This window comes from Strongylocentrotus purpuratus, unplaced genomic scaffold, assembly GCF_000002235.5.
Source record: "Strongylocentrotus purpuratus isolate Spur 01 unplaced genomic scaffold, Spur_5.0 spur5_scaffold_7, whole genome shotgun sequence".
NCBI classification, from domain to species: Eukaryota; Metazoa; Echinodermata; class Echinoidea; order Camarodonta; family Strongylocentrotidae; genus Strongylocentrotus; species Strongylocentrotus purpuratus.
This window is the reverse complement of record NW_022145613.1, coordinates 19333150-19351729: the sequence shown is the minus strand read 5'-3', so window position 1 is coordinate 19351729 and position 18580 is coordinate 19333150. Positions and strand designations below refer to the sequence as shown.

Sequence of the window (18580 nt, the reverse complement as noted above, 5' to 3'; positions counted from 1 at the left end):
GGTGGGGGGGGGGGGGTGTGATTGGGTCTCGGTCAGTGGTAATAGGATATTCCCTCTTAAATTGCAGATTCTTATGATCATAGAAACACTGAAATCAACTTTAAATTTAGTTTTTGTTTTGTTTTTTGTTTTTTGTTGGGGGCGGGGACGGGGGGGGGGGGGGGGAGTTTTTAGATAGGAATAATAGAATAATATCTTTTACAGCTTTTGGTTTTAATGACACCTTTTCTCTTCGATCTCCAGACAAGAGGCAGTATTATCCTCTCATCTAAGACATTCCACTGTTATTTCCCGCCTTTCATTCTGTCCCCAAGGAGACGGCCGTCTGGTAAACCAATCTGCCAAATTGATTGGTTTTCCATCATAAGGTTGATCCTGTGTATAACCACAAAAATGAAAATAGAAAAGGATAAAATATGACTCACAAGAATACCAAGAAATTAACTACTTGTACGGTTGTACATAATGTACAATAATGACCAAGTTAAGGTAAATCAAACCCCTCAAAAATGTTTGGAAACTCAAAGTCTGATCGATTATATATCTCTTGTCGGAATGCTGCATATTGTTTGAAAAAAAATACATGACTTTTTCATACTAGAACCTCCTGCCTCGTATGTGTGTAGCTCAAATTGTCTAATTTACAAATCATCCTCCGTAAAAACGCTATACGACGACAATGTAACATATTTGAACATACTCAACACTAGTGGCCTACTTTTAATCCAAATGTACATTAATAACACCAATAAAATCTATGCCTAAAAAACTTTAAGAGCAAAACCCCAGACTGCGATTAGAATCTTTATGGCATCAATATGCATCCGCTTTTAGAGGAAAAGAGATAACGCTTCAATAAAATAACTCAATCCGTAGAGGATTGAAGTGACATTGTATACGTAATGGAACATCTTTAGGTTTGTGTGAGAATATGAGCTTAAGTTACAGGAAATGATCAGCCTGTAAGATTTTAGCCGAAATAATGTATACGGGTAGACATGAAATTCACTTAGAGCAACTAAAGGTAATGCAAAGTTTTGGGAAATTTAGAAAATTGAATGAATAATAATTCTTTAAAATGTTGATATATTTGGGATGCCCCTGTCGATGTATTATAAGCACTAGAAAATTGAGCCCCTAAACACTTCTGCTTTCGAGAAATTTGAATAATACAAATTTACCGGTAAATTTCAAATATTTCGTATAGCGCCTAAGGCCATTTTATGGTAGCTGCGACCATGACAATTTCAGAATATGCAGCTCTGAAATATAATTTCCGAACGGGAAAAGCAAATCGGTCGATTGTAGTCCGTTTAATATTTACAATGTTATCACTTTAGACTCGATTCCAACCGCGACAACGATCATTGAATATTGTAAAATCGCATATGCTTTCAATATGTTTATTCATTTGAACCAAATTCATGACCACATAACAAAACTTTGTATTACCTTTAAGGTATAACAATTATTTTCAACTGAGCACAGGCAGATTCCCATACGGACCCCCTCCCCACCTCAGAAACACACAGTTATTTTTTTGCTCGCTATTGATCATAGACTTAATTTTTTTCTTCAAACGTATGCCCCCCCCCCACTAACTGACAATCCCGAGATTTTCCGGAATATAATTTTGTGAATCTTGCTGTAGCTTAGCTACGAGGAGCACGGGGGCACGCCCCATCACATAGGGGAGAGGAAGAGAGGAACGAAAAACAGGAGGGGAGGCAAGGAAATGCATTGATAGGAACAAATATCATATGCCCCTTAACAGGTAGCCTTGTTAATTTCATTCATTCACCTAATAAAACTGCCCCTCCCCCTCTTCATGATGTCAGCGCCCCTCTCGATGATTAGACCCCAAATTTGCCACTGGAAGGATGGGATTTCTTTCTAAAATGCAACAATTTCAGCCGCCCCTCGAAATTACACATGGCCAATTTATAGTTTGGGATTTTAATAAAAGAGAGAAAAATAAAAGATAAAAAGGGAAATTATTTGTACAAACCTCTGTGCTGGTATACTAAACTCTGCTGCCGCATAGTCGATGAACTCTTTGCTATACTTTCTGTTCTTCTCCTGGTCATTGAAGGCGTCGACGCACTCTAGTTTGATTAGCATACAAGGCTCATCACTGCTAAACCTAAACATGACTGCATGTTTGATCATCACAACCACTGCCTGTATGCCAAGAGAACGAACAACACAATGGTAGAGTCTTTTAATAGCCAACTCATGAGCTAACAATTTAAGTTGTTTTCATTTGATAATGTGCAATTATTTCGATTGTAGCACATTGTTATTAATATGATTATTCTTCAGATACTACAGTTTCATTGACTTTGTGTAAATTATTTCTACCACTGTTATCTATCTGTTTGTATTTCTATTTCAAATTGAAACCTAACTGCCTGTTGTGGTTGCAATATTGAAATAGCCTTGTCACCTATTGAAATGTGCGAACATTACAATGGAGTATTATCCGGACATGATTACCACTGATGGGGGTATAACAAAAGGGTGTTAACTCTTTCTCGAAAGCCTTTGCGATCTTGGTAAACTATTTTTTGATCAAACTTGTTCAATATTACAGAAGTATGGCATAATGAGTGACTAACATATTTGTGACTTAACAAATAGTAATGTTACCTCTGTTTTTGGAATTTGATATTATCCCTGTCTTATGACTGCACCTGACTTATGTTTTGTCGTTTCTATTGTAATTAATTTGCGTCATACGTAATACGTGACGTCATCAGAAGGGTATAATGCACTATAACAAACTCTGGAAATAACTGTTGACTGTTGTCTTTATTGCAAATCGCTATATGCAGTCTAATAACTTCTACAACAGGAAATATAATACAGTACATGGAACATAGTCTTATTCCTCTATAATACGTTTTATAAACTGCCAATTGTGTGTGCGAATTCCTCATTAAAAGTCCTAATAATAAGATTTGTTGTCCTCATAATTATGCTGCTTTATATAATATAATTATCTATGAAACACTTGGTATTTCAGTAATAAAGAGACCAGGCACGGATCCAGGATTTTGTAAAGAGTGGGCAAAATATTCCTACAGTTTTATGACAAGCAAAAAGGGGGTCATCATGGGGGGGGGGGGGGGGGCAAATATTGGTCATAATTATGTACTCAAAGTATGCATATTAGGTTTCCAGGGAGGGCTCCTTATTAAAGCCTCCCCCCCCCCCCCCCCCCCCATCCGCCAGTTAAAGTACAATACTGAGAACGAGGCATGTCAACGCTATATTACGTTAGATCGTATAAGATAAGATCATTGCAATAGAAATAGATTATTCTCCCTTTATTTCCTTTTTCGTTCACCATTACCATTGAGCTACATGGATTTTGAATAGTATTTTGATCGACAATGACGTAATATGAATGACTAGATATTCGTAATCAATGATGTAAGTAGGCCTGAGAACGAGGCCTGTTAACGCTAGACGTTAACATGGATATCAAGACACTTTAAACATTCGCCTCATTTCATTTAATAAGATTGTCTTTGCTTCCGTTTTTCTTATATATGTTTACATACCCACTAATCCCGTCAATAGTTACCTCCTATAGATTTTACAGACGATTGATATTACATCAAATTAAGTCTGTTGAGTTGTTTCACCTTTGATAAGGAAAACATTTGACATTTTAAAAAGTGACAAAGAAACATTTTGCATATACATAGAGAATTAATCGCAACATTTCTCATTCGTTCCTTTAGTATAAAAAATGATATTTTTAGCTTTATAAATAATTCAAGTAAACCAAATATAATCTTTGTGCTACTTTTTAATATCTCGAAATTAATATTACAGCTCGACTTACTTTTGATGGTGTACCAAGCTTTTCTGCTGTGAAATTCGCTGTTCTTTCCATGAGTCCATCCGGTAACGAATCAGATGAAACGTTTGAGATTAACTCAATGATTGGCATTTTCCCTCAATGATAAGAAGTTTTCTGCTTCTCTTTTACTTCTTCCCTCTCCTTCTGTCGTTAACGTTTTGCAGTTATAAAGTGCCAAATCCAGGATGCACGGAAAGCCACGTAAGAGAGAAGAACGCCAACAGAGTGTTACAAGTTGATTAAAAGAAGGATTGTGGACGAAACACAAAAGTATTGAGTGATCACTAATGGTATCGAGCTTATCTCGTTCTTACCCGTTCAATTATGCCCGTTCAATTACTTGCCCGTTCATTTATGTAGCGTTCAACTTTCTTACTGGTAGGGATATAGGCCTACATTACCCTTCACCTTGTGAATTAGGGGCGGCGATTTCTTTTCATGACCGGGGGGGGGGGGGGGGGGGATGAAATGCGAGGGACCAGGGATCAGTGGCGTAATGATAAAACAAAATGATGGGGGGGGGGGGCAGAAAAAAATCCGCATCACCCCCACTTTTCCATGTTACAATTCAATTCAAACTTTATTGATTTCAATCCAAACAGATAGGATCATGCTCAATTTTGTTTATACATTGAATAACAAATTTCAAAGTTATAGTGTAACATAGATAATTGAGTGTAAGAGTAAAGATAACAATAACCAGGAATGACATATTACATGCAAGTCCCGCGGAACGTTTTTCAAAAAGTAGGGGGGGGGGGGGAAGTATTTACGATCAGGTTTAGAGCAAAGCGAGCGAAGCAAGTGGAGTGTAAATTGGCGTTGGGTCCAGGGGCATAGCCCCATGAAGCTCAGGGGTTTTAGGCATGCAATAACGGTCAGATGAGCATCCGGGGGTTCGCCTTATACGGCCCCTGGTAGGGTTTCCAGGGGGCGGATCCCCCTGAAGCTCAGGGGTTTTAGGCAGGGGCGGCCGAGCGACTTCGAAAGTGGGGGGGGGGGGGGGGGGAGGCACCAAGAAAAAGGGGCACTTTCTGGAAAAAAGGGCACCTACAAAGGGAAATCTCAAAGCGAAAATATTCAATCTTTTAGACATAGGTATATAACCCTATATTGTGATTACATTATCAGGGATGATTTCAATATTTGTTTCACTTTATACACCATACAAGATATTGCTTAAGCATCATGCATTGCAGTCGGGTGTAATGGTCTGGAAAATCATTTGCAAGCGAGCGAAGCGAGCAAGGAAAATTTTAAATATTTGTGAGATCGCAGAGAGAAAGAGCACATTCTCATAATGGAAGACTGGATAGAGCTTTGGTAGAAATTGCTCTTAGTCGCTTGAAATTTGGGGCGCGTTTAATGATGAGAGGAAAAGGGGACACTTATCAGAAAAGAAAAGGAGCATTTGCCAAAGTACAAAGAGTAATTATCAGAGGTGAAAATGGGGCACTTCTTAGACCTTCAAAAAGAGGCACTCAACCAGGGATGAACTAAGTCAGTCATGACAATAGGAAATGGGCATTTGTCGACGGAAAGGGGGCCCCCATCAGATTTTGATAGGGGCATTTATAGGAGGTGAAAAGATGGGACAGGTCCCTTATTAGAAAGAAAAAGGGGCACGTATCATTGTTAAAAGGAAAATTATCAGAGTTGAGAAGAGGAACTTATTGCACCTGATAAGGGACAATGACCTGATATGAAAAGTGGCACTTATAATAAAGGAAAATGTGCATTAGTTGAAAGAAAATTGGCACCGATCAGATTTTAAAGGGGCATTTATCGGAGGTTATCGGGGCAGTAATCTGAAGTGAAAAGGAGTATTTTCTCGTACCTGAAAAGGGTCATTTACCAGAGAAGGGGCACTTATGGGAAGGGGCTCTTTTTAATGGGGCACTTATCATTAGGAAAAGGGGAACTTAATAGAAAGGAAAAGGGGCAGTGGTTTAAAGAAAATGGACACCGATCAGATTTTAAAGGGGCATTTATTGGAGGTTAAGGGGGCACTTATCTGAAGTGGAAATGAGTAACTTCTCGTACCTGAAAAAGGTCATTTACCAGAGGAGGGGCACTTATGAGAAGGGGAAGGGACTCTTTTTTAATGGGACACTTGTCATTAGGAAAAGAGGCATTTATTAGAAATTAAAAGCCGGGCACATGTGAAAATATAAGGTGCGCTTATCCGAGTTAAAATGGGGGTAGTTATTAAAAGGAGTAGGGGCACTGATCACAAAGGAAAAGGGACACTTGTCAAAGAAAAAGAGGCACCTCTCAGATTTGAATAGGGCAATTATCAGAGGTGAAGGGGGCACTAATCAAAAGTGAAAAGAGGCACTTCTCGCACCTGAAAAGGGGCACTAATTATACTAGAGATTGAAAAGGGCACTTATGAGAATGGAAATTGGACACTAACCCTTATTGCAAAGGAAAACAGGGAACTAGTCTTGTCGAAGGAAAAGGGGCACGTGTCCAAATAAAAGGGGCACTTATCAGAGTTGAAAAGGTGAAGAGGCACTTTTTAAAAATTAATAGGGGCACTTGTCTAAGTAAAAGGGGCACTATTCATATGTTAAAAGGGGCACTTTTCGGGTGCTTGAAAAAGTAGGGGGGCACTGTGCCCCCTGCCCCCCGGGAGGGCCGCCTCTGGTTTTAGGCATTTAATTACGGTCGGATGATCGAGCATATTTTGATACCATATTTGTGTCACTGATATGCAGGTAACTAATTGGAGTGGCCGGGTAAAGGGGGCGTAGCTACCCCAGAATCTAAGTTGGATGAGCAACCTGGGGCCGCCTTATATATGAGCACAATTTTATCAGGCAGTCTCACCTCCCTGATTTTATTTTGTTTCTTCTCTCAATTTCGTGAGAAAATATATAGCGGCGAAACAGCCATCCGCGGTGAAGCGGGGGGGGGGGGGGGGGGGTGGCACTTATTTTCACCCCCCTCGATATACGCCAATGCAAATAGACACCTCCCAAACGCGGACACACCTCCATCGTTTTAAAATCAACAATTTATCATGAGGATCTTATGAGACCCACACCGGGCATACCGATGACATCAGACCACCGGCCCCTAGATCACGGTAGCTCTGTGCGCCGCGCATCGCCCCAGCGAGTTGGTACCCAGCGAGTTGCGTAATAATACGGCATCGTTGCATGTGCTATCGTCTCCATCGTCTCGGCCTGGATGATGAGAAAATTGATTCCAGTAGAAGTAGAACTCCGAGGAAATTTCGGTAAAAGATGTTGCGAGCTGCCATTTCATCATCGTGGTCACGTTGTGTACTAAAACGACGTTTGAGGTAACGCTCATTTCTTCATTTTCATTGAACTAACTAGAATTCTGGCTAAAAAAATGAGAAGCGTCAAAAATCTAGTCCAGTCCCACTCGCTGTAATTTGTGTTCGCCCTTTATTTCACATTGTAGATTGCATTGTAGGTCTATTTGTAGCATTGACATTATCATTCACCCATAGCTGCATTACTATCCTGGCTGTGTATTAAAAGCTGTGCTATTGATTCTCAACATTTCAAACACCACTGTACAAAACTCAACTGCTTTCACTCAAAATCGGTAGATCTAGGTCTACTTTACTTTAGGCCTAGTTCTTGATGACACCCAAATTACAAATACTAAGCAGTAAAATACAAATTTTTCAAATTTACCGATGTTAGGTCTAGAAAGAATAGATCTAGTTTAAAAATTCAAATTGTGAGTCTACTGTCAAATTTGCTGATCAGCCACATCGTCTTTATTACATGCATTTGTGTGTTATGTGTGTATAGACTATGGACTATTCATGAGTGCAATTCTGCCTATTAACAGTACATGTGTAGCGACAAATGTTACAGTGCATTCATTTATAATTCACTGGTATACATATTGTGTTTTTAATCCAAAATGGCCGCTTTAGAAGTCATTGAGAGTTCGAGGATTTGGTATTATGCCATGTCCTCAGAACTGGTTTTAACTCGATTTATTATATAACGATGTTTATTCATTAGTATTTTGATCACATGACCAATTAACATAGATGTACGCGTATTTATTCATAAGTATTTAGATCACGTGCTTAATTAACATACATGTGCGCGTGTTTTGAACCAATCGCGCTGTAGTTGATTGGCGCTCTTCTGATTTTCCTGTGCGGGAATCAGTGAGCTGTTTTAATATTGGTATACACACATGCTGTTATTGTGTTGATATTTGTACCTAGAAAATTGTATCCAACGAGGATTGAACTGCTACGTCCCCGGACCATTCCCGGTGGACGTGCTCACCTATTTACATCTTGTACGTTTTGCAAGATATATTTTGACTCTCTCGATGTTCAACATTGACGACACTTTAATTCACCAGCAGTGAGAATAGAACATTTAATATGATCTAACGTTTTTTCTCACCTGCATTATTGTTTGACAACCTTTTATCATCGACTTCATATATATTGTCTCGACATTTGATTCTTCGACCTGCATCGCAAGTCACTGAAGTTGATCTATTGACATTGACTGCATCATCATTGTATTCATCTGTTAACTGATTCATCATCGCTGTCTTCACCAGTGTCGTCTTCATCGTCGACTTCATCATCGCTGTCTTCACCAGCGTCGTCTTCATCATTGTTGTCATCATCGTTGTCTTCAACATCGTCTTCATCATCGTGGTATTCACCTAGCGTCGATCATCGTCTGCATATCCTACGCGATCGACAACCAGCTCGTCGACCACTGTTCTCGACTAGCTAGTTTCTACATCTACCTAGAAGTAGAACTTGAAGAAGATCTACTTTGAATTCAACTCCAATGACTCACGTAACGTTAATTATATTGTGATTTATGCTTTGCATTGTTTATCATTGTGAGGCCTTATTTTGACTGACTGAGTGCCTGTTGTTGAGTGCGTACGCTTACTAACACATATTTTACATGTTTATAATTGCACTAGTTCTAGGCCTATGCCTGGTCTACTGATCTAGATCTGCTATAGTCTAGATCCACCGATATATTGTTGTATTCTCGTGTTGTGCATTCCGTACACATACACAAGTAGAGATTTGTTTAGCGGTTTCTTGAACCACAATATTTCGTGCCTATGTAAGTAAATCTAAACGCTGTCTAGCTTAGATTTGAGTAGTATTTTCTTGACTGTTATTATTCATGCAGTGTGAATGATATTTAACTGACTTGTTTTAGTACTGTTTTAAGTTGTACTGAACAGCTAGACTCCTGATATTTCGAGACTTGTATTCAGCGGTAATCATTAATACCATAGTGACTAAGTTGAGTCTCCTTTACATTAATGTGCTGTTGGAAGTTATCTATGTTTGATTATTAATAGCAACTACCAAGGGCCTAGTGATAGTTTAATTGTCTGTCACTGTTGAGATAGACAGAAGAGGTTTCTGATAATTCTGTAATCATTGTATCTTATGTGAAATTATAGAATATAGAACCAGTTTTTAACCATAATCAATTTGTCTGGATGTGATCATTTATTAAGTGTTTTCTTGTCTGGAGGGATACTGCTTTTTAGTAGTTTAATTAAAAAAGGGAATTATGTGGGATTACTAGTTAACACGCAACATAGTCCATACCCCATGTAGTTTTCTAAATTGGTGACCCCGACGTGATCCCCCTGAGATAAGAAACATTTAGTTAGATTACCTTTGCTTATTAATATTTTTTTTTTACCATTAGGTAATCACATTTCTTACTGATACACTGAATTTAGATTTGTGAACAGTGGACGTGGCGCGTCGTCATGCCCGCACCAAATACTGCCGAGGAGGGCCCTCCGCCGGAGCATGAGCAGGCGGGAGCCGCGGCCGGGGCTAGCGTACAGGCCACCCAAGGCGTCGGCGCAGTCAGCATTAAGCTCCCCCCTTTTTGGAGGGGAGACCCGGAGGTATGGTTTGCCCAAGCCTCTGCTCAGTTTGAGACTAGAGGCATAACCAGCGAGCAGACCAAATATGCCTATATTATAGCGACATTGCCGTCGGATGTTGCGCTCGAGATCCGCGACATATTGATTAGTCCACCCCCGATCAAGCCTTATACTGAGCTGCGTGCCCTGCTCATATCGCGAATGACCTCCTCTGAACAGCGCCGAGTTCAGATGTTATTGAATGAAGAGGAATTAGGCGACCGAAAACCTAGTCAACTTCTGAGGCGCATGCAGCAGCTGCTAGGCATGCAGCAGCTAGAGAAGGGGATTTTGCGGGAATTGTTTCTGCAGCGCCTGCCACAGAATGTCCGCCTCATTCTGGCATCATCGAGCGACGCGCTTCCGCTTTCTGAGTTGGCCAATTTAGCCGATAAAATTCTAGAAGCGTCAATTCCCGTCACTGGAATTTCAGCACCCAGCGCCACAGTCGCAGCTGTATCTAACTCTAACCCCGATCTTCAACACCAAGTCCTTGAGCTCACGAAAATGGTGAAGGAGCTGACTGCCACTGTCGGTCGCATGCGGAGCCGAAGCCGAAGCCGCAGCATGAGCAGTAACCGTAAGCGCGACTCATCCGGTAGTAAATCAGCGAGCACTTCAGAATTGTGCTGGTATCATGAGAAGTGGGGTGAGAAGGCTCACCAGTGCCGCCCACCATGCACATATAGCAAGCCGGCGGAAAACAACTAGGCCAGGAGGTGGGCGCGACAAGCCTCACTGGCCCTCTTCGTGACGGTCGCTTGTTCTATGTCACAGATAGAGATTCTGGGACACGATTTTTGGTCGATACGGGTGCCGCGGTAAGCGTAATTCCTCCCAACACCGCTGATAAGAGGCACCTTATGCCACTCGTTTTGCAGGCTGCAAACAAGACGCGCATATGCACATATGGGCAGCGTGAGCTCACAGTGTGTATTGGGCTGCGGCGTTCGTTTAAGTGGTCATTCATATTGGCCGATGTTTCGCAGCCTATCCTCGGCGCAGATTTTTTTGAGGCATTACGGCTTACTAGTGGATTTGCGCACCAACCGACTTTGGGATGCCACCACTAGTCTGTCCGTACATGGCATCGCCTCCGACTTACCGTCGCTGAATCTCACAATAGTGCAAGTAGACTCCGATTCTGTCTACAAACGCTTACTTGCCGAGTTCACGGAAGTAACTCGGCCCATGTTTAAGAACTGTCCGTTGAAACATGACGTCACACATAGAATACTCACAACCGGCCCACCAGTTTCGGCACGACCTCGACGCTTAGCGCCGGACAAACACAAGATCGCTAAAGACGAGTTTGGCCGGTTACTCGATTTGGGCATTGTCGAGCCCTCAGACAGTTCATGGGCGTCGCCGCTCCACATGGTGCCAAAGAAGTCAGGCGGTTGGCGACCATGTGGCGATTACCGCGCTCTTAATCGCGTGACCGTCCCGGATCGCTATCCCATTCCGCACCTTCACGACTTTGCCGCACAGTTGCGAGACAAGTGCGTATTTTCCAAAGTTGACTTAGTGCGCGCATATCATCAGATCCCCGTACACCCTGATGATGTGAAGAAGACCGCGCTGACAACCCCTTTTGGGTTATTCCATTTCCGACGCATGCCATTCGGACTACGCAACGCGGCGCAAACCTTTCAAAGGTTTATTGATAGGGTCGTCCGTGACCTGCCATTTGTATTCGTGTATCTTGATGATATTCTTGTTGCCAGCGAGAATCCCGAACAGCACGAGACTCATTTGCGCCAGCTGTTCACAAGCCTCCGTGATTATGGAGTAGTAGTGCATCCTGACAAATGCCAGTTTGGAGTCGAAGCACTAGACTTTCTAGGGCACCATGTGACTGCCCAGGGCGTCTCCCCGATGGATGACAAGGTCGCGGTAATTCGCAAATTTCCGCGCCCTACCTCGCTACGCCAGCTGCGCCGGTTCTTAGGCATGGTTAATTTTTACCGCCGATTTATGCCTAAGTGCGCATCCTCGCTGGCCGCCTTGACTGATTTGCTGCGCAAGCAACCTAAGCGCTCTCGAAAGGCGTTAGATTGGTCCCCTGTGTGCGACTCTGCTTTCGCGGCTGTCAAAGAGGACCTCGCGAACGTCACGATGCTTACATACCCGTCTGTTGAGCTACCTACATGCCTCGCGGTAGACGCTTCCGATCTCGCCGTAGGTGGTGTGTTACAGCAACTCCATGAAGGGGAGTGGCGACCGCTTGCGTTCTTTTCTCGCCGCCTCAAGCCTCCCGAGACTAGGTATAGTACCTTTGGTCGAGAGCTGCTAGCCATTTACCTCGGAATACGCCATTTCCGATACTTCTTAGAGGGGCGTGATTTTTTTGTTTTTACAGACCACAAGCCTCTTACCTTCGCACTCAAGACATCGCCCGATCGACATTCCCCTAGGGAAGCGCGGCAACTCGATTACGTGTCACAGTTTACCTCCGACATACGCCATATTCGAGGCGTTGATAATCAGGTAGCTGATGCACTTTCTCGCACCGAGATTGACTCAGTGCAATTACCGAACTCGATTAACCTGCGTGTAGTCGCGACCGACCAAGTCGATGACGTTGAGCTCGCTGCTCTGCGCTCAGACACGTCAACCTCGCTCAAATTTGAGAAGGTCCTCCTTCCGGAAGGGGACGCGCACATTTGGTGCGACATGTCCACAGGGCATCCGCGGCCGTATGTATCGGTAGCGCACCGTCGATCGTTGTTTGACAATCTGCACAATCTCGCGCATCCGGGCATTAAAGCTTCGCAAAAGCTTATAGCGGCCCGTTTTGTGTGGCGGGGTATGAACAAGGACATTTGTACATGGGCGCGTACTTGCATCCCATGTCAGCGCGCAAAGATCCAACGTCATACGCACTCACCGCTTGGCACTTTTGCCAACCCCGATGCCCGTTTTGCACACGTTCATATTGATCTTGTTGGGCCACTACCGCCCTCGAAAGGGCACATTTATCTGCTGACGTGTATCGACAGGTTCACCCGTTGGCCCGAAGCGATCCCGATAGCGGATGCCACTGCCGAGACAGTAGCCATAGCTCTAGTGGAGAACTGGGTAGCTCGCTTTGGAGCTCCAGCCACGATTACGCATGATCGAGGTCGTCAGTTTCAATCTGCGCTTTTCACTGCATTAGCTAATTTGCTAGTTTGTCGGACCATAGCCACCACGGCCTACCACCCGCAGGCCAACGGTATGGTGGAACGGTTCCATCGGCAACTTAAAGCCTCTCTCAAATCTCAACCCGAGCCGAACCGTTGGCAAGAATACCTTCCTTTGGTCATGTTGGGTATCCGCGCAGCTATTAAGGAAGACATCGGAGCTTCCGCTGCCGAACTAGTCTACGGGACGGCGTTGCGTCTTCCAGGCCAGCTGATAGTGCCTACGCGACACGATACTGTTGACCCCGCGGACTACGTCCAACGCTTGAAGGACCATATGTCTGTTTTAGCGCCTACAGCGACACGTAGGTCACCACAGACCAGTTTTGTACATAGGTCTCTCGATACTTGTACGCATATTTTCTTGCGTATCGATGCTGTCCGTAAGCCATTACAGCCTCCGTATTTGGGTCCGTTCAAGGTTCTCAAACGAAACCCGAAGTTTTTCGTTATTGAGCAAAAGGGCAAGCATGTTTCTGTAAGCATTGATCGACTGAAACCCGCATTTTTGGAAAGCGTTTCGGCTAGGACTACCGCGGCTGACGTACCTCTAGAGGGAGAGCCTACTGTCTCCTCCCCTCTGCGCACAGCACTTCGCGCAACCTCTGCGCCTGCTCCTGCACCTGCTCCTACGCCTGCTCCTGCTCTGGTGAAATCGCAACCTGCTGCGCGTGTCACACGTTCAGGCCGCCACGTCCACTGGCCGCAAAGGTACGTTCAGGTTCACTACATTGAACGTGTCGCATAAATAGTGGTTATTTTCATGTATATTAATGTATTTTGTACATATGTTTCCTTTATATTTTTAATTGTGTATTTTCGCCCCTCGGAGCTTACGCAAGCTCGGGTCTAGTAGGGGGGTTAATGTAGCGACAAATGTTACAGTGCATTCATTTATAATTCACTGGTATACATATTGTGTTTTTAATCCAAAATGGCCGCTTTAGAAGTCATTGAGAGTTCGAGGATTTGGTATTATGCCATGTCCTCAGAACTGGTTTTAACTCGATTTATTATATAACGATGTTTATTCATTAGTATTTTGATCACATGACCAATTAACATAGATGTACGCGTATTTATTCATAAGTATTTAGATCACGTGCTTAATTAACATACATGTGCGCGTGTTTTGAACCAATCGCGCTGTAGTTGATTGGCGCTCTTCTGATTTTCCTGTGCGGGAATCAGTGAGCTGTTTTAATATTGGTATACACACATGCTGTTATTGTGTTGATATTTGTACCTAGAAAATTGTATCCAACGAGGATTGAACTGCTACGTCCCCGGACCATTCCCGGTGGACGTGCTCACCTATTTACATCTTGTACGTTTTGCAAGATATATTTTGACTCTCTCGATGTTCAACATTGACGACACTTTAATTCACCAGCAGTGAGAATAGAACATTTAATATGATCTAACGTTTTTTCTCACCTGCATTATTGTTTGACAACCTTTTATCATCGACTTCATATATATTGTCTCGACATTTGATTCTTCGACCTGCATCGCAAGTCACTGAAGTTGATCTATTGACATTGACTGCATCATCATTGTATTCATCTGTTAACTGATTCATCATCGCTGTCTTCACCAGTGTCGTCTTCATCGTCGACTTCATCATCGCTGTCTTCACCAGCGTCGTCTTCATCATTGTTGTCATCATCGTTGTCTTCAACATCGTCTTCATCATCGTGGTATTCACCTAGCGTCGATCATCGTCTGCATATCCTACGCGATCGACAACCAGCTCGTCGACCACTGTTCTCGACTAGCTAGTTTCTACATCTACCTAGAAGTAGAACTTGAAGAAGATCTACTTTGAATTCAACTCCAATGACTCACGTAACGTTAATTATATTGTGATTTATGCTTTGCATTGTTTATCATTGTGAGGCCTTATTTTGACTGACTGAGTGCCTGTTGTTGAGTGCGTACGCTTACTAACACATATTTTACATGTTTATAATTGCACTAGTTCTAGGCCTATGCCTGGTCTACTGATCTAGATCTGCTATAGTCTAGATCCACCGATATATTGTTGTATTCTCGTGTTGTGCATTCCGTACACATACACAAGTAGAGATTTGTTTAGCGGTTTCTTGAACCACAATATTTCGTGCCTATGTAAGTAAATCTAAACGCTGTCTAGCTTAGATTTGAGTAGTATTTTCTTGACTGTTATTATTCATGCAGTGTGAATGATATTTAACTGACTTGTTTTAGTACTGTTTTAAGTTGTACTGAACAGCTAGACTCCTGATATTTCGAGACTTGTATTCAGCGGTAATCATTAATACCATAGTGACTAAGTTGAGTCTCCTTTACATTAATGTGCTGTTGGAAGTTATCTATGTTTGATTATTAATAGCAACTACCAAGGGCCTAGTGATAGTTTAATTGTCTGTCACTGTTGAGATAGACAGAAGAGGTTTCTGATAATTCTGTAATCATTGTATCTTATGTGAAATTATAGAATATAGAACCAGTTTTTAACCATAATCAATTTGTCTGGATGTGATCATTTATTAAGTGTTTTCTTGTCTGGAGGGATACTGCTTTTTAGTAGTTTAATTAAAAAAGGGAATTATGTGGGATTACTAGTTAACACGCAACATAGTCCATACCCCATGTAGTTTTCTAAACATGTACTATGATGTAGTGCAGTGCTAGTGGTCAACACATTATCATTGACTCTCTATGACTATGGCTATGCTTTGCTGGAGTGTTACCATGTAGAGTCTAGGCACTCCAGCAAAGCATAGAGAGTCAATTATTCAAACCTGTCAAGCATATTTATGTAATGCTATTGGTAAACAAAAACCACAGAGACAATTTCCAAATAAATCTTATTCTTAGTCACCTTGTCAGTCAGTTTTGTTGCTCCCCTGAGAAAACAGCAAAATATATAAAATAAGATAATTAACATTACTTCATTTACTAGAATCAGACCAGCATCTGTGTCAGATATATAGTTTTATATATTACTTCCACAAACTTTTAGCCAATTAGTTGATTACATTTGTAAGAAATTAGTGTATGGTTCTAGAGAGTAGAGTGTGGACATATTTTCAAACATTGTCTCTATCCTAATATTGTTTTCTTGTCTATTTTCAGTGCTGAGTGGAGGAGAAGCTATGCTGTTGTGAGTAAAGCCCAGGAGAGAGCGAAGCAATACCAACCAGGAGACAGGCTCCATGGCTTCTCGGTAGAGAAAGTATGTCACAGTTCCAATCTTCTCTCTTTTACCCCATCTTTATGATTGCATCATCTTTTTATGTACCTGTAGAATGCTGTAGATTATAGATGAACATAGTGCATGATGAGAAGAAAGAGAAAAAGTCACTGAGATATTGGAATCCTTTTCTCCAGCAATACAAGATGCAGTTCTCAAAGTAAAATACTTGGAATGGATATATGTATACAAATTGATGGTTTTGAATCAGCCATTTTCCTAATGTAATCAAAATAAATGCATAAAACTTTTAGTGTGTTGTTACAAATAATTGTATTTCAATAGTCAGAATGCAAATTGCATACATTACGTGTTGTTAGGTAGGGCAAGCCATAATGTTTGAACTACTTAGAAACCATTAATGTAATTTGCATTCTGATTATTGAAATATATTCATCCATAACAGGTGAATGAAATAATTTGTATTGACTAATGAGGCACTTTAACAAAGACTTATGCATTCAATTTGATTACTGTACATCACGAAAATGGCCTATTGGCGTAAGATCACTATCTTTTTAAAGAGATTTTGTGTTTTTTCAAAGCAGGTTTATTGGTATACCGGTATGCTTTATTTTGCCTCTACAAAGTAAGAGTGAAGGAAATGCATGCCAATATTAGGAGGGTGTATCATATTGAATCAGAATAAAAAAGATATATCTTACAAAAAGCCAGACTGCCGACTGCTGCATAGCACAAGTTTTGAATATCTTGATTGTCTGTGCTACTACTGTTTGAATACACTCTCTCTCAGTATCAGAGTTAGACCTCAGACTCAGTCAGGCCAGGTTTACAAATTATGCATCTTTTAGCTATAAAAATCCTCTTAAAATAAACGTGGCATTTAAAAGAAGGCAGTGCAAAATGAACTTTTGCGGTTGTTGCAACCATATATGCAATGCATGAACCTGGCATTTTGAAAAGCCCTAAGGCCTGTGCCAATGATATGCCTCGAGGATGAATTTATATTTCATGTATGCAGGGCAGATCTGTAATTAGAGGTGTTGTGGTCGAGTGGATACGTCACCAAGTCGATCACAAGGTCTGTGGTTCGAGTCCCGCCGCTGCACTAATGTCCTTTGGCAAGACATTGATCTACATTTGCCACACTCCACCCAGGTGAAGTAAATGGGTACCTGGTAGGAATTTATTCCTTGAAACGCAGCGCGCGTAACAGCTGCACTGCTAAAGCCAGGGTAATTATGCTGCATTATTGTAGAGTGCTTAGAGACTTCTGACCAAGTAAGTGTTAGGCGCTATATAAGCACTGTAATTATTTATTTGCCCCTTTACATAATGGCGCCTAGCCCTTCAACTTGGCTGCCCTTTACCTTTTCTAAATATATCTCTATAATCAGAATGTTCATAATCAGTGTCGGATGTTGGTCAAATCTTTGTTGTTTGTTACCAGGTAGTTCCGGTTCCTGAACTGTACCTGACTGCGGTTCAACTCAGACACGATAAGACTGGTGCTCAGTATCTCCATGTGGCAAGAGAAGATACCAATAATGTTTTCAGGTAAAACTTGCCTCTTTCTTTTCTTCTTTTGAAATGTAATTAGAAATAATGTAATTAGAAATAATATATATATGGTAGCCTCTATTTCAAACTAATCTAGGAAACAGTGCATATTCTATGTTTAGGTTTTTTCCTTTTGGTCATCCATCATAAATTTTTGGTTGAGAAACAAGGGGTAACCTGTACCACTCCATCCATAGCTGCCAACCATTCCTATTTTGGAGGAAGTAGTCCTAGTTTTTGGTCTTCAAGCTACTGTTTTGAACCTAGATTCCTCTCTTTTTCTGATAACCTCTGTGTAAAGTGTATACAAAATAGACTCTATTCCTGATTTTGACTTGAGATATTCCTTATATTGCTGTAAAAGGGTGGCAGGTATGCTTCATTGAAGTTGATTCATGTAGGTTAAATTGTTTCAACATAGGGCTGTGACTTGAAATAACTGTGTTTGTCATTGCTTGTTTCTTCCTGCCAGTGTTGGGTTTAGGACCACCCCGATGGATAGCACAGGTGTATCACATATCCTGGAGCATACAGTCCTATGTGGATCTCAGAACTACCCTGTCAGGGACCCATTCTTCAAGATGCTCAATAGATCACTCTCTACATTCATGAATGCATGGACAGGTTAGAATATTAGGGTATAGCGACTCTCAATCCCACCCTCCCTCTCTCACTCACTCTCCTCCTCTCACTCTCTCTCTCACTCTCTCTCTCTCCCTCTCGGGTCCGCAACAACTCCCACAGACGTGATGATATTTACCATCGTATATTCAAAGTATACTATAGTGTACATGTGTTTTTGGAAATTCTTGTTCATAAAAATACAATGTA

The 18580-nt window shown here is 41.7% G+C and overlaps 2 protein-coding genes across 2 annotated transcripts in view; one reads left to right on the top strand and one right to left on the bottom strand.

Moving 5' to 3' along the window:
- Window positions 1–4197, bottom strand: LOC754012 (macrophage migration inhibitory factor). Its single transcript, XM_030974673.1, has 3 exons — window positions 3854–4197; window positions 2009–2181; window positions 1–375 (listed from the first exon to the last, which is right to left on the bottom strand). Exons 1-3 carry the CDS (start codon window positions 3959–3961, stop codon window positions 285–287), a joined length of 372 nt encoding a protein of 123 aa, XP_030830533.1. The 5' UTR covers window positions 3962–4197; the 3' UTR covers window positions 1–284.
- A 2817-nt stretch (window positions 4198–7014) lies between these two features.
- LOC588072 (presequence protease, mitochondrial) overlaps window positions 7015–18580 on the top strand; it is a 32994-nt gene continuing 21428 nt past the window's right edge. Inside the window, exons 1-4 of the mRNA XM_787772.5 lie at window positions 7015–7181; window positions 16111–16210; window positions 17640–17746; window positions 18222–18373. Of these exons, the coding sequence (XP_792865.3) occupies window positions 7123–7181; window positions 16111–16210; window positions 17640–17746; window positions 18222–18373 (418 nt within the window). The 5' untranslated portion in view covers window positions 7015–7122. The remainder of the gene's footprint in view (window positions 7182–16110; window positions 16211–17639; window positions 17747–18221; window positions 18374–18580) is intronic.

Bases quoted from the DNA above. Each gene is read 5' to 3' on its own strand.
- LOC754012 (XM_030974673.1), bottom strand. From the start codon at position 3,961: ATGCCAATCATTGAGTTAATCTCAAACGTTTCATCTGATTCGTTACCG. The intron at 2,182-3,853 runs GTAAGTCGAGCT...CTTGGCATACAG, and splicing joins AGCTTGGTACACCATCAAAA to GCAGTGGTTGTGATGATCAA. The intron at 376-2,008 runs GTTTGTACAAAT...GGTTATACACAG, and splicing joins TTTAGTATACCAGCACAGAG to GATCAACCTTATGATGGAAA.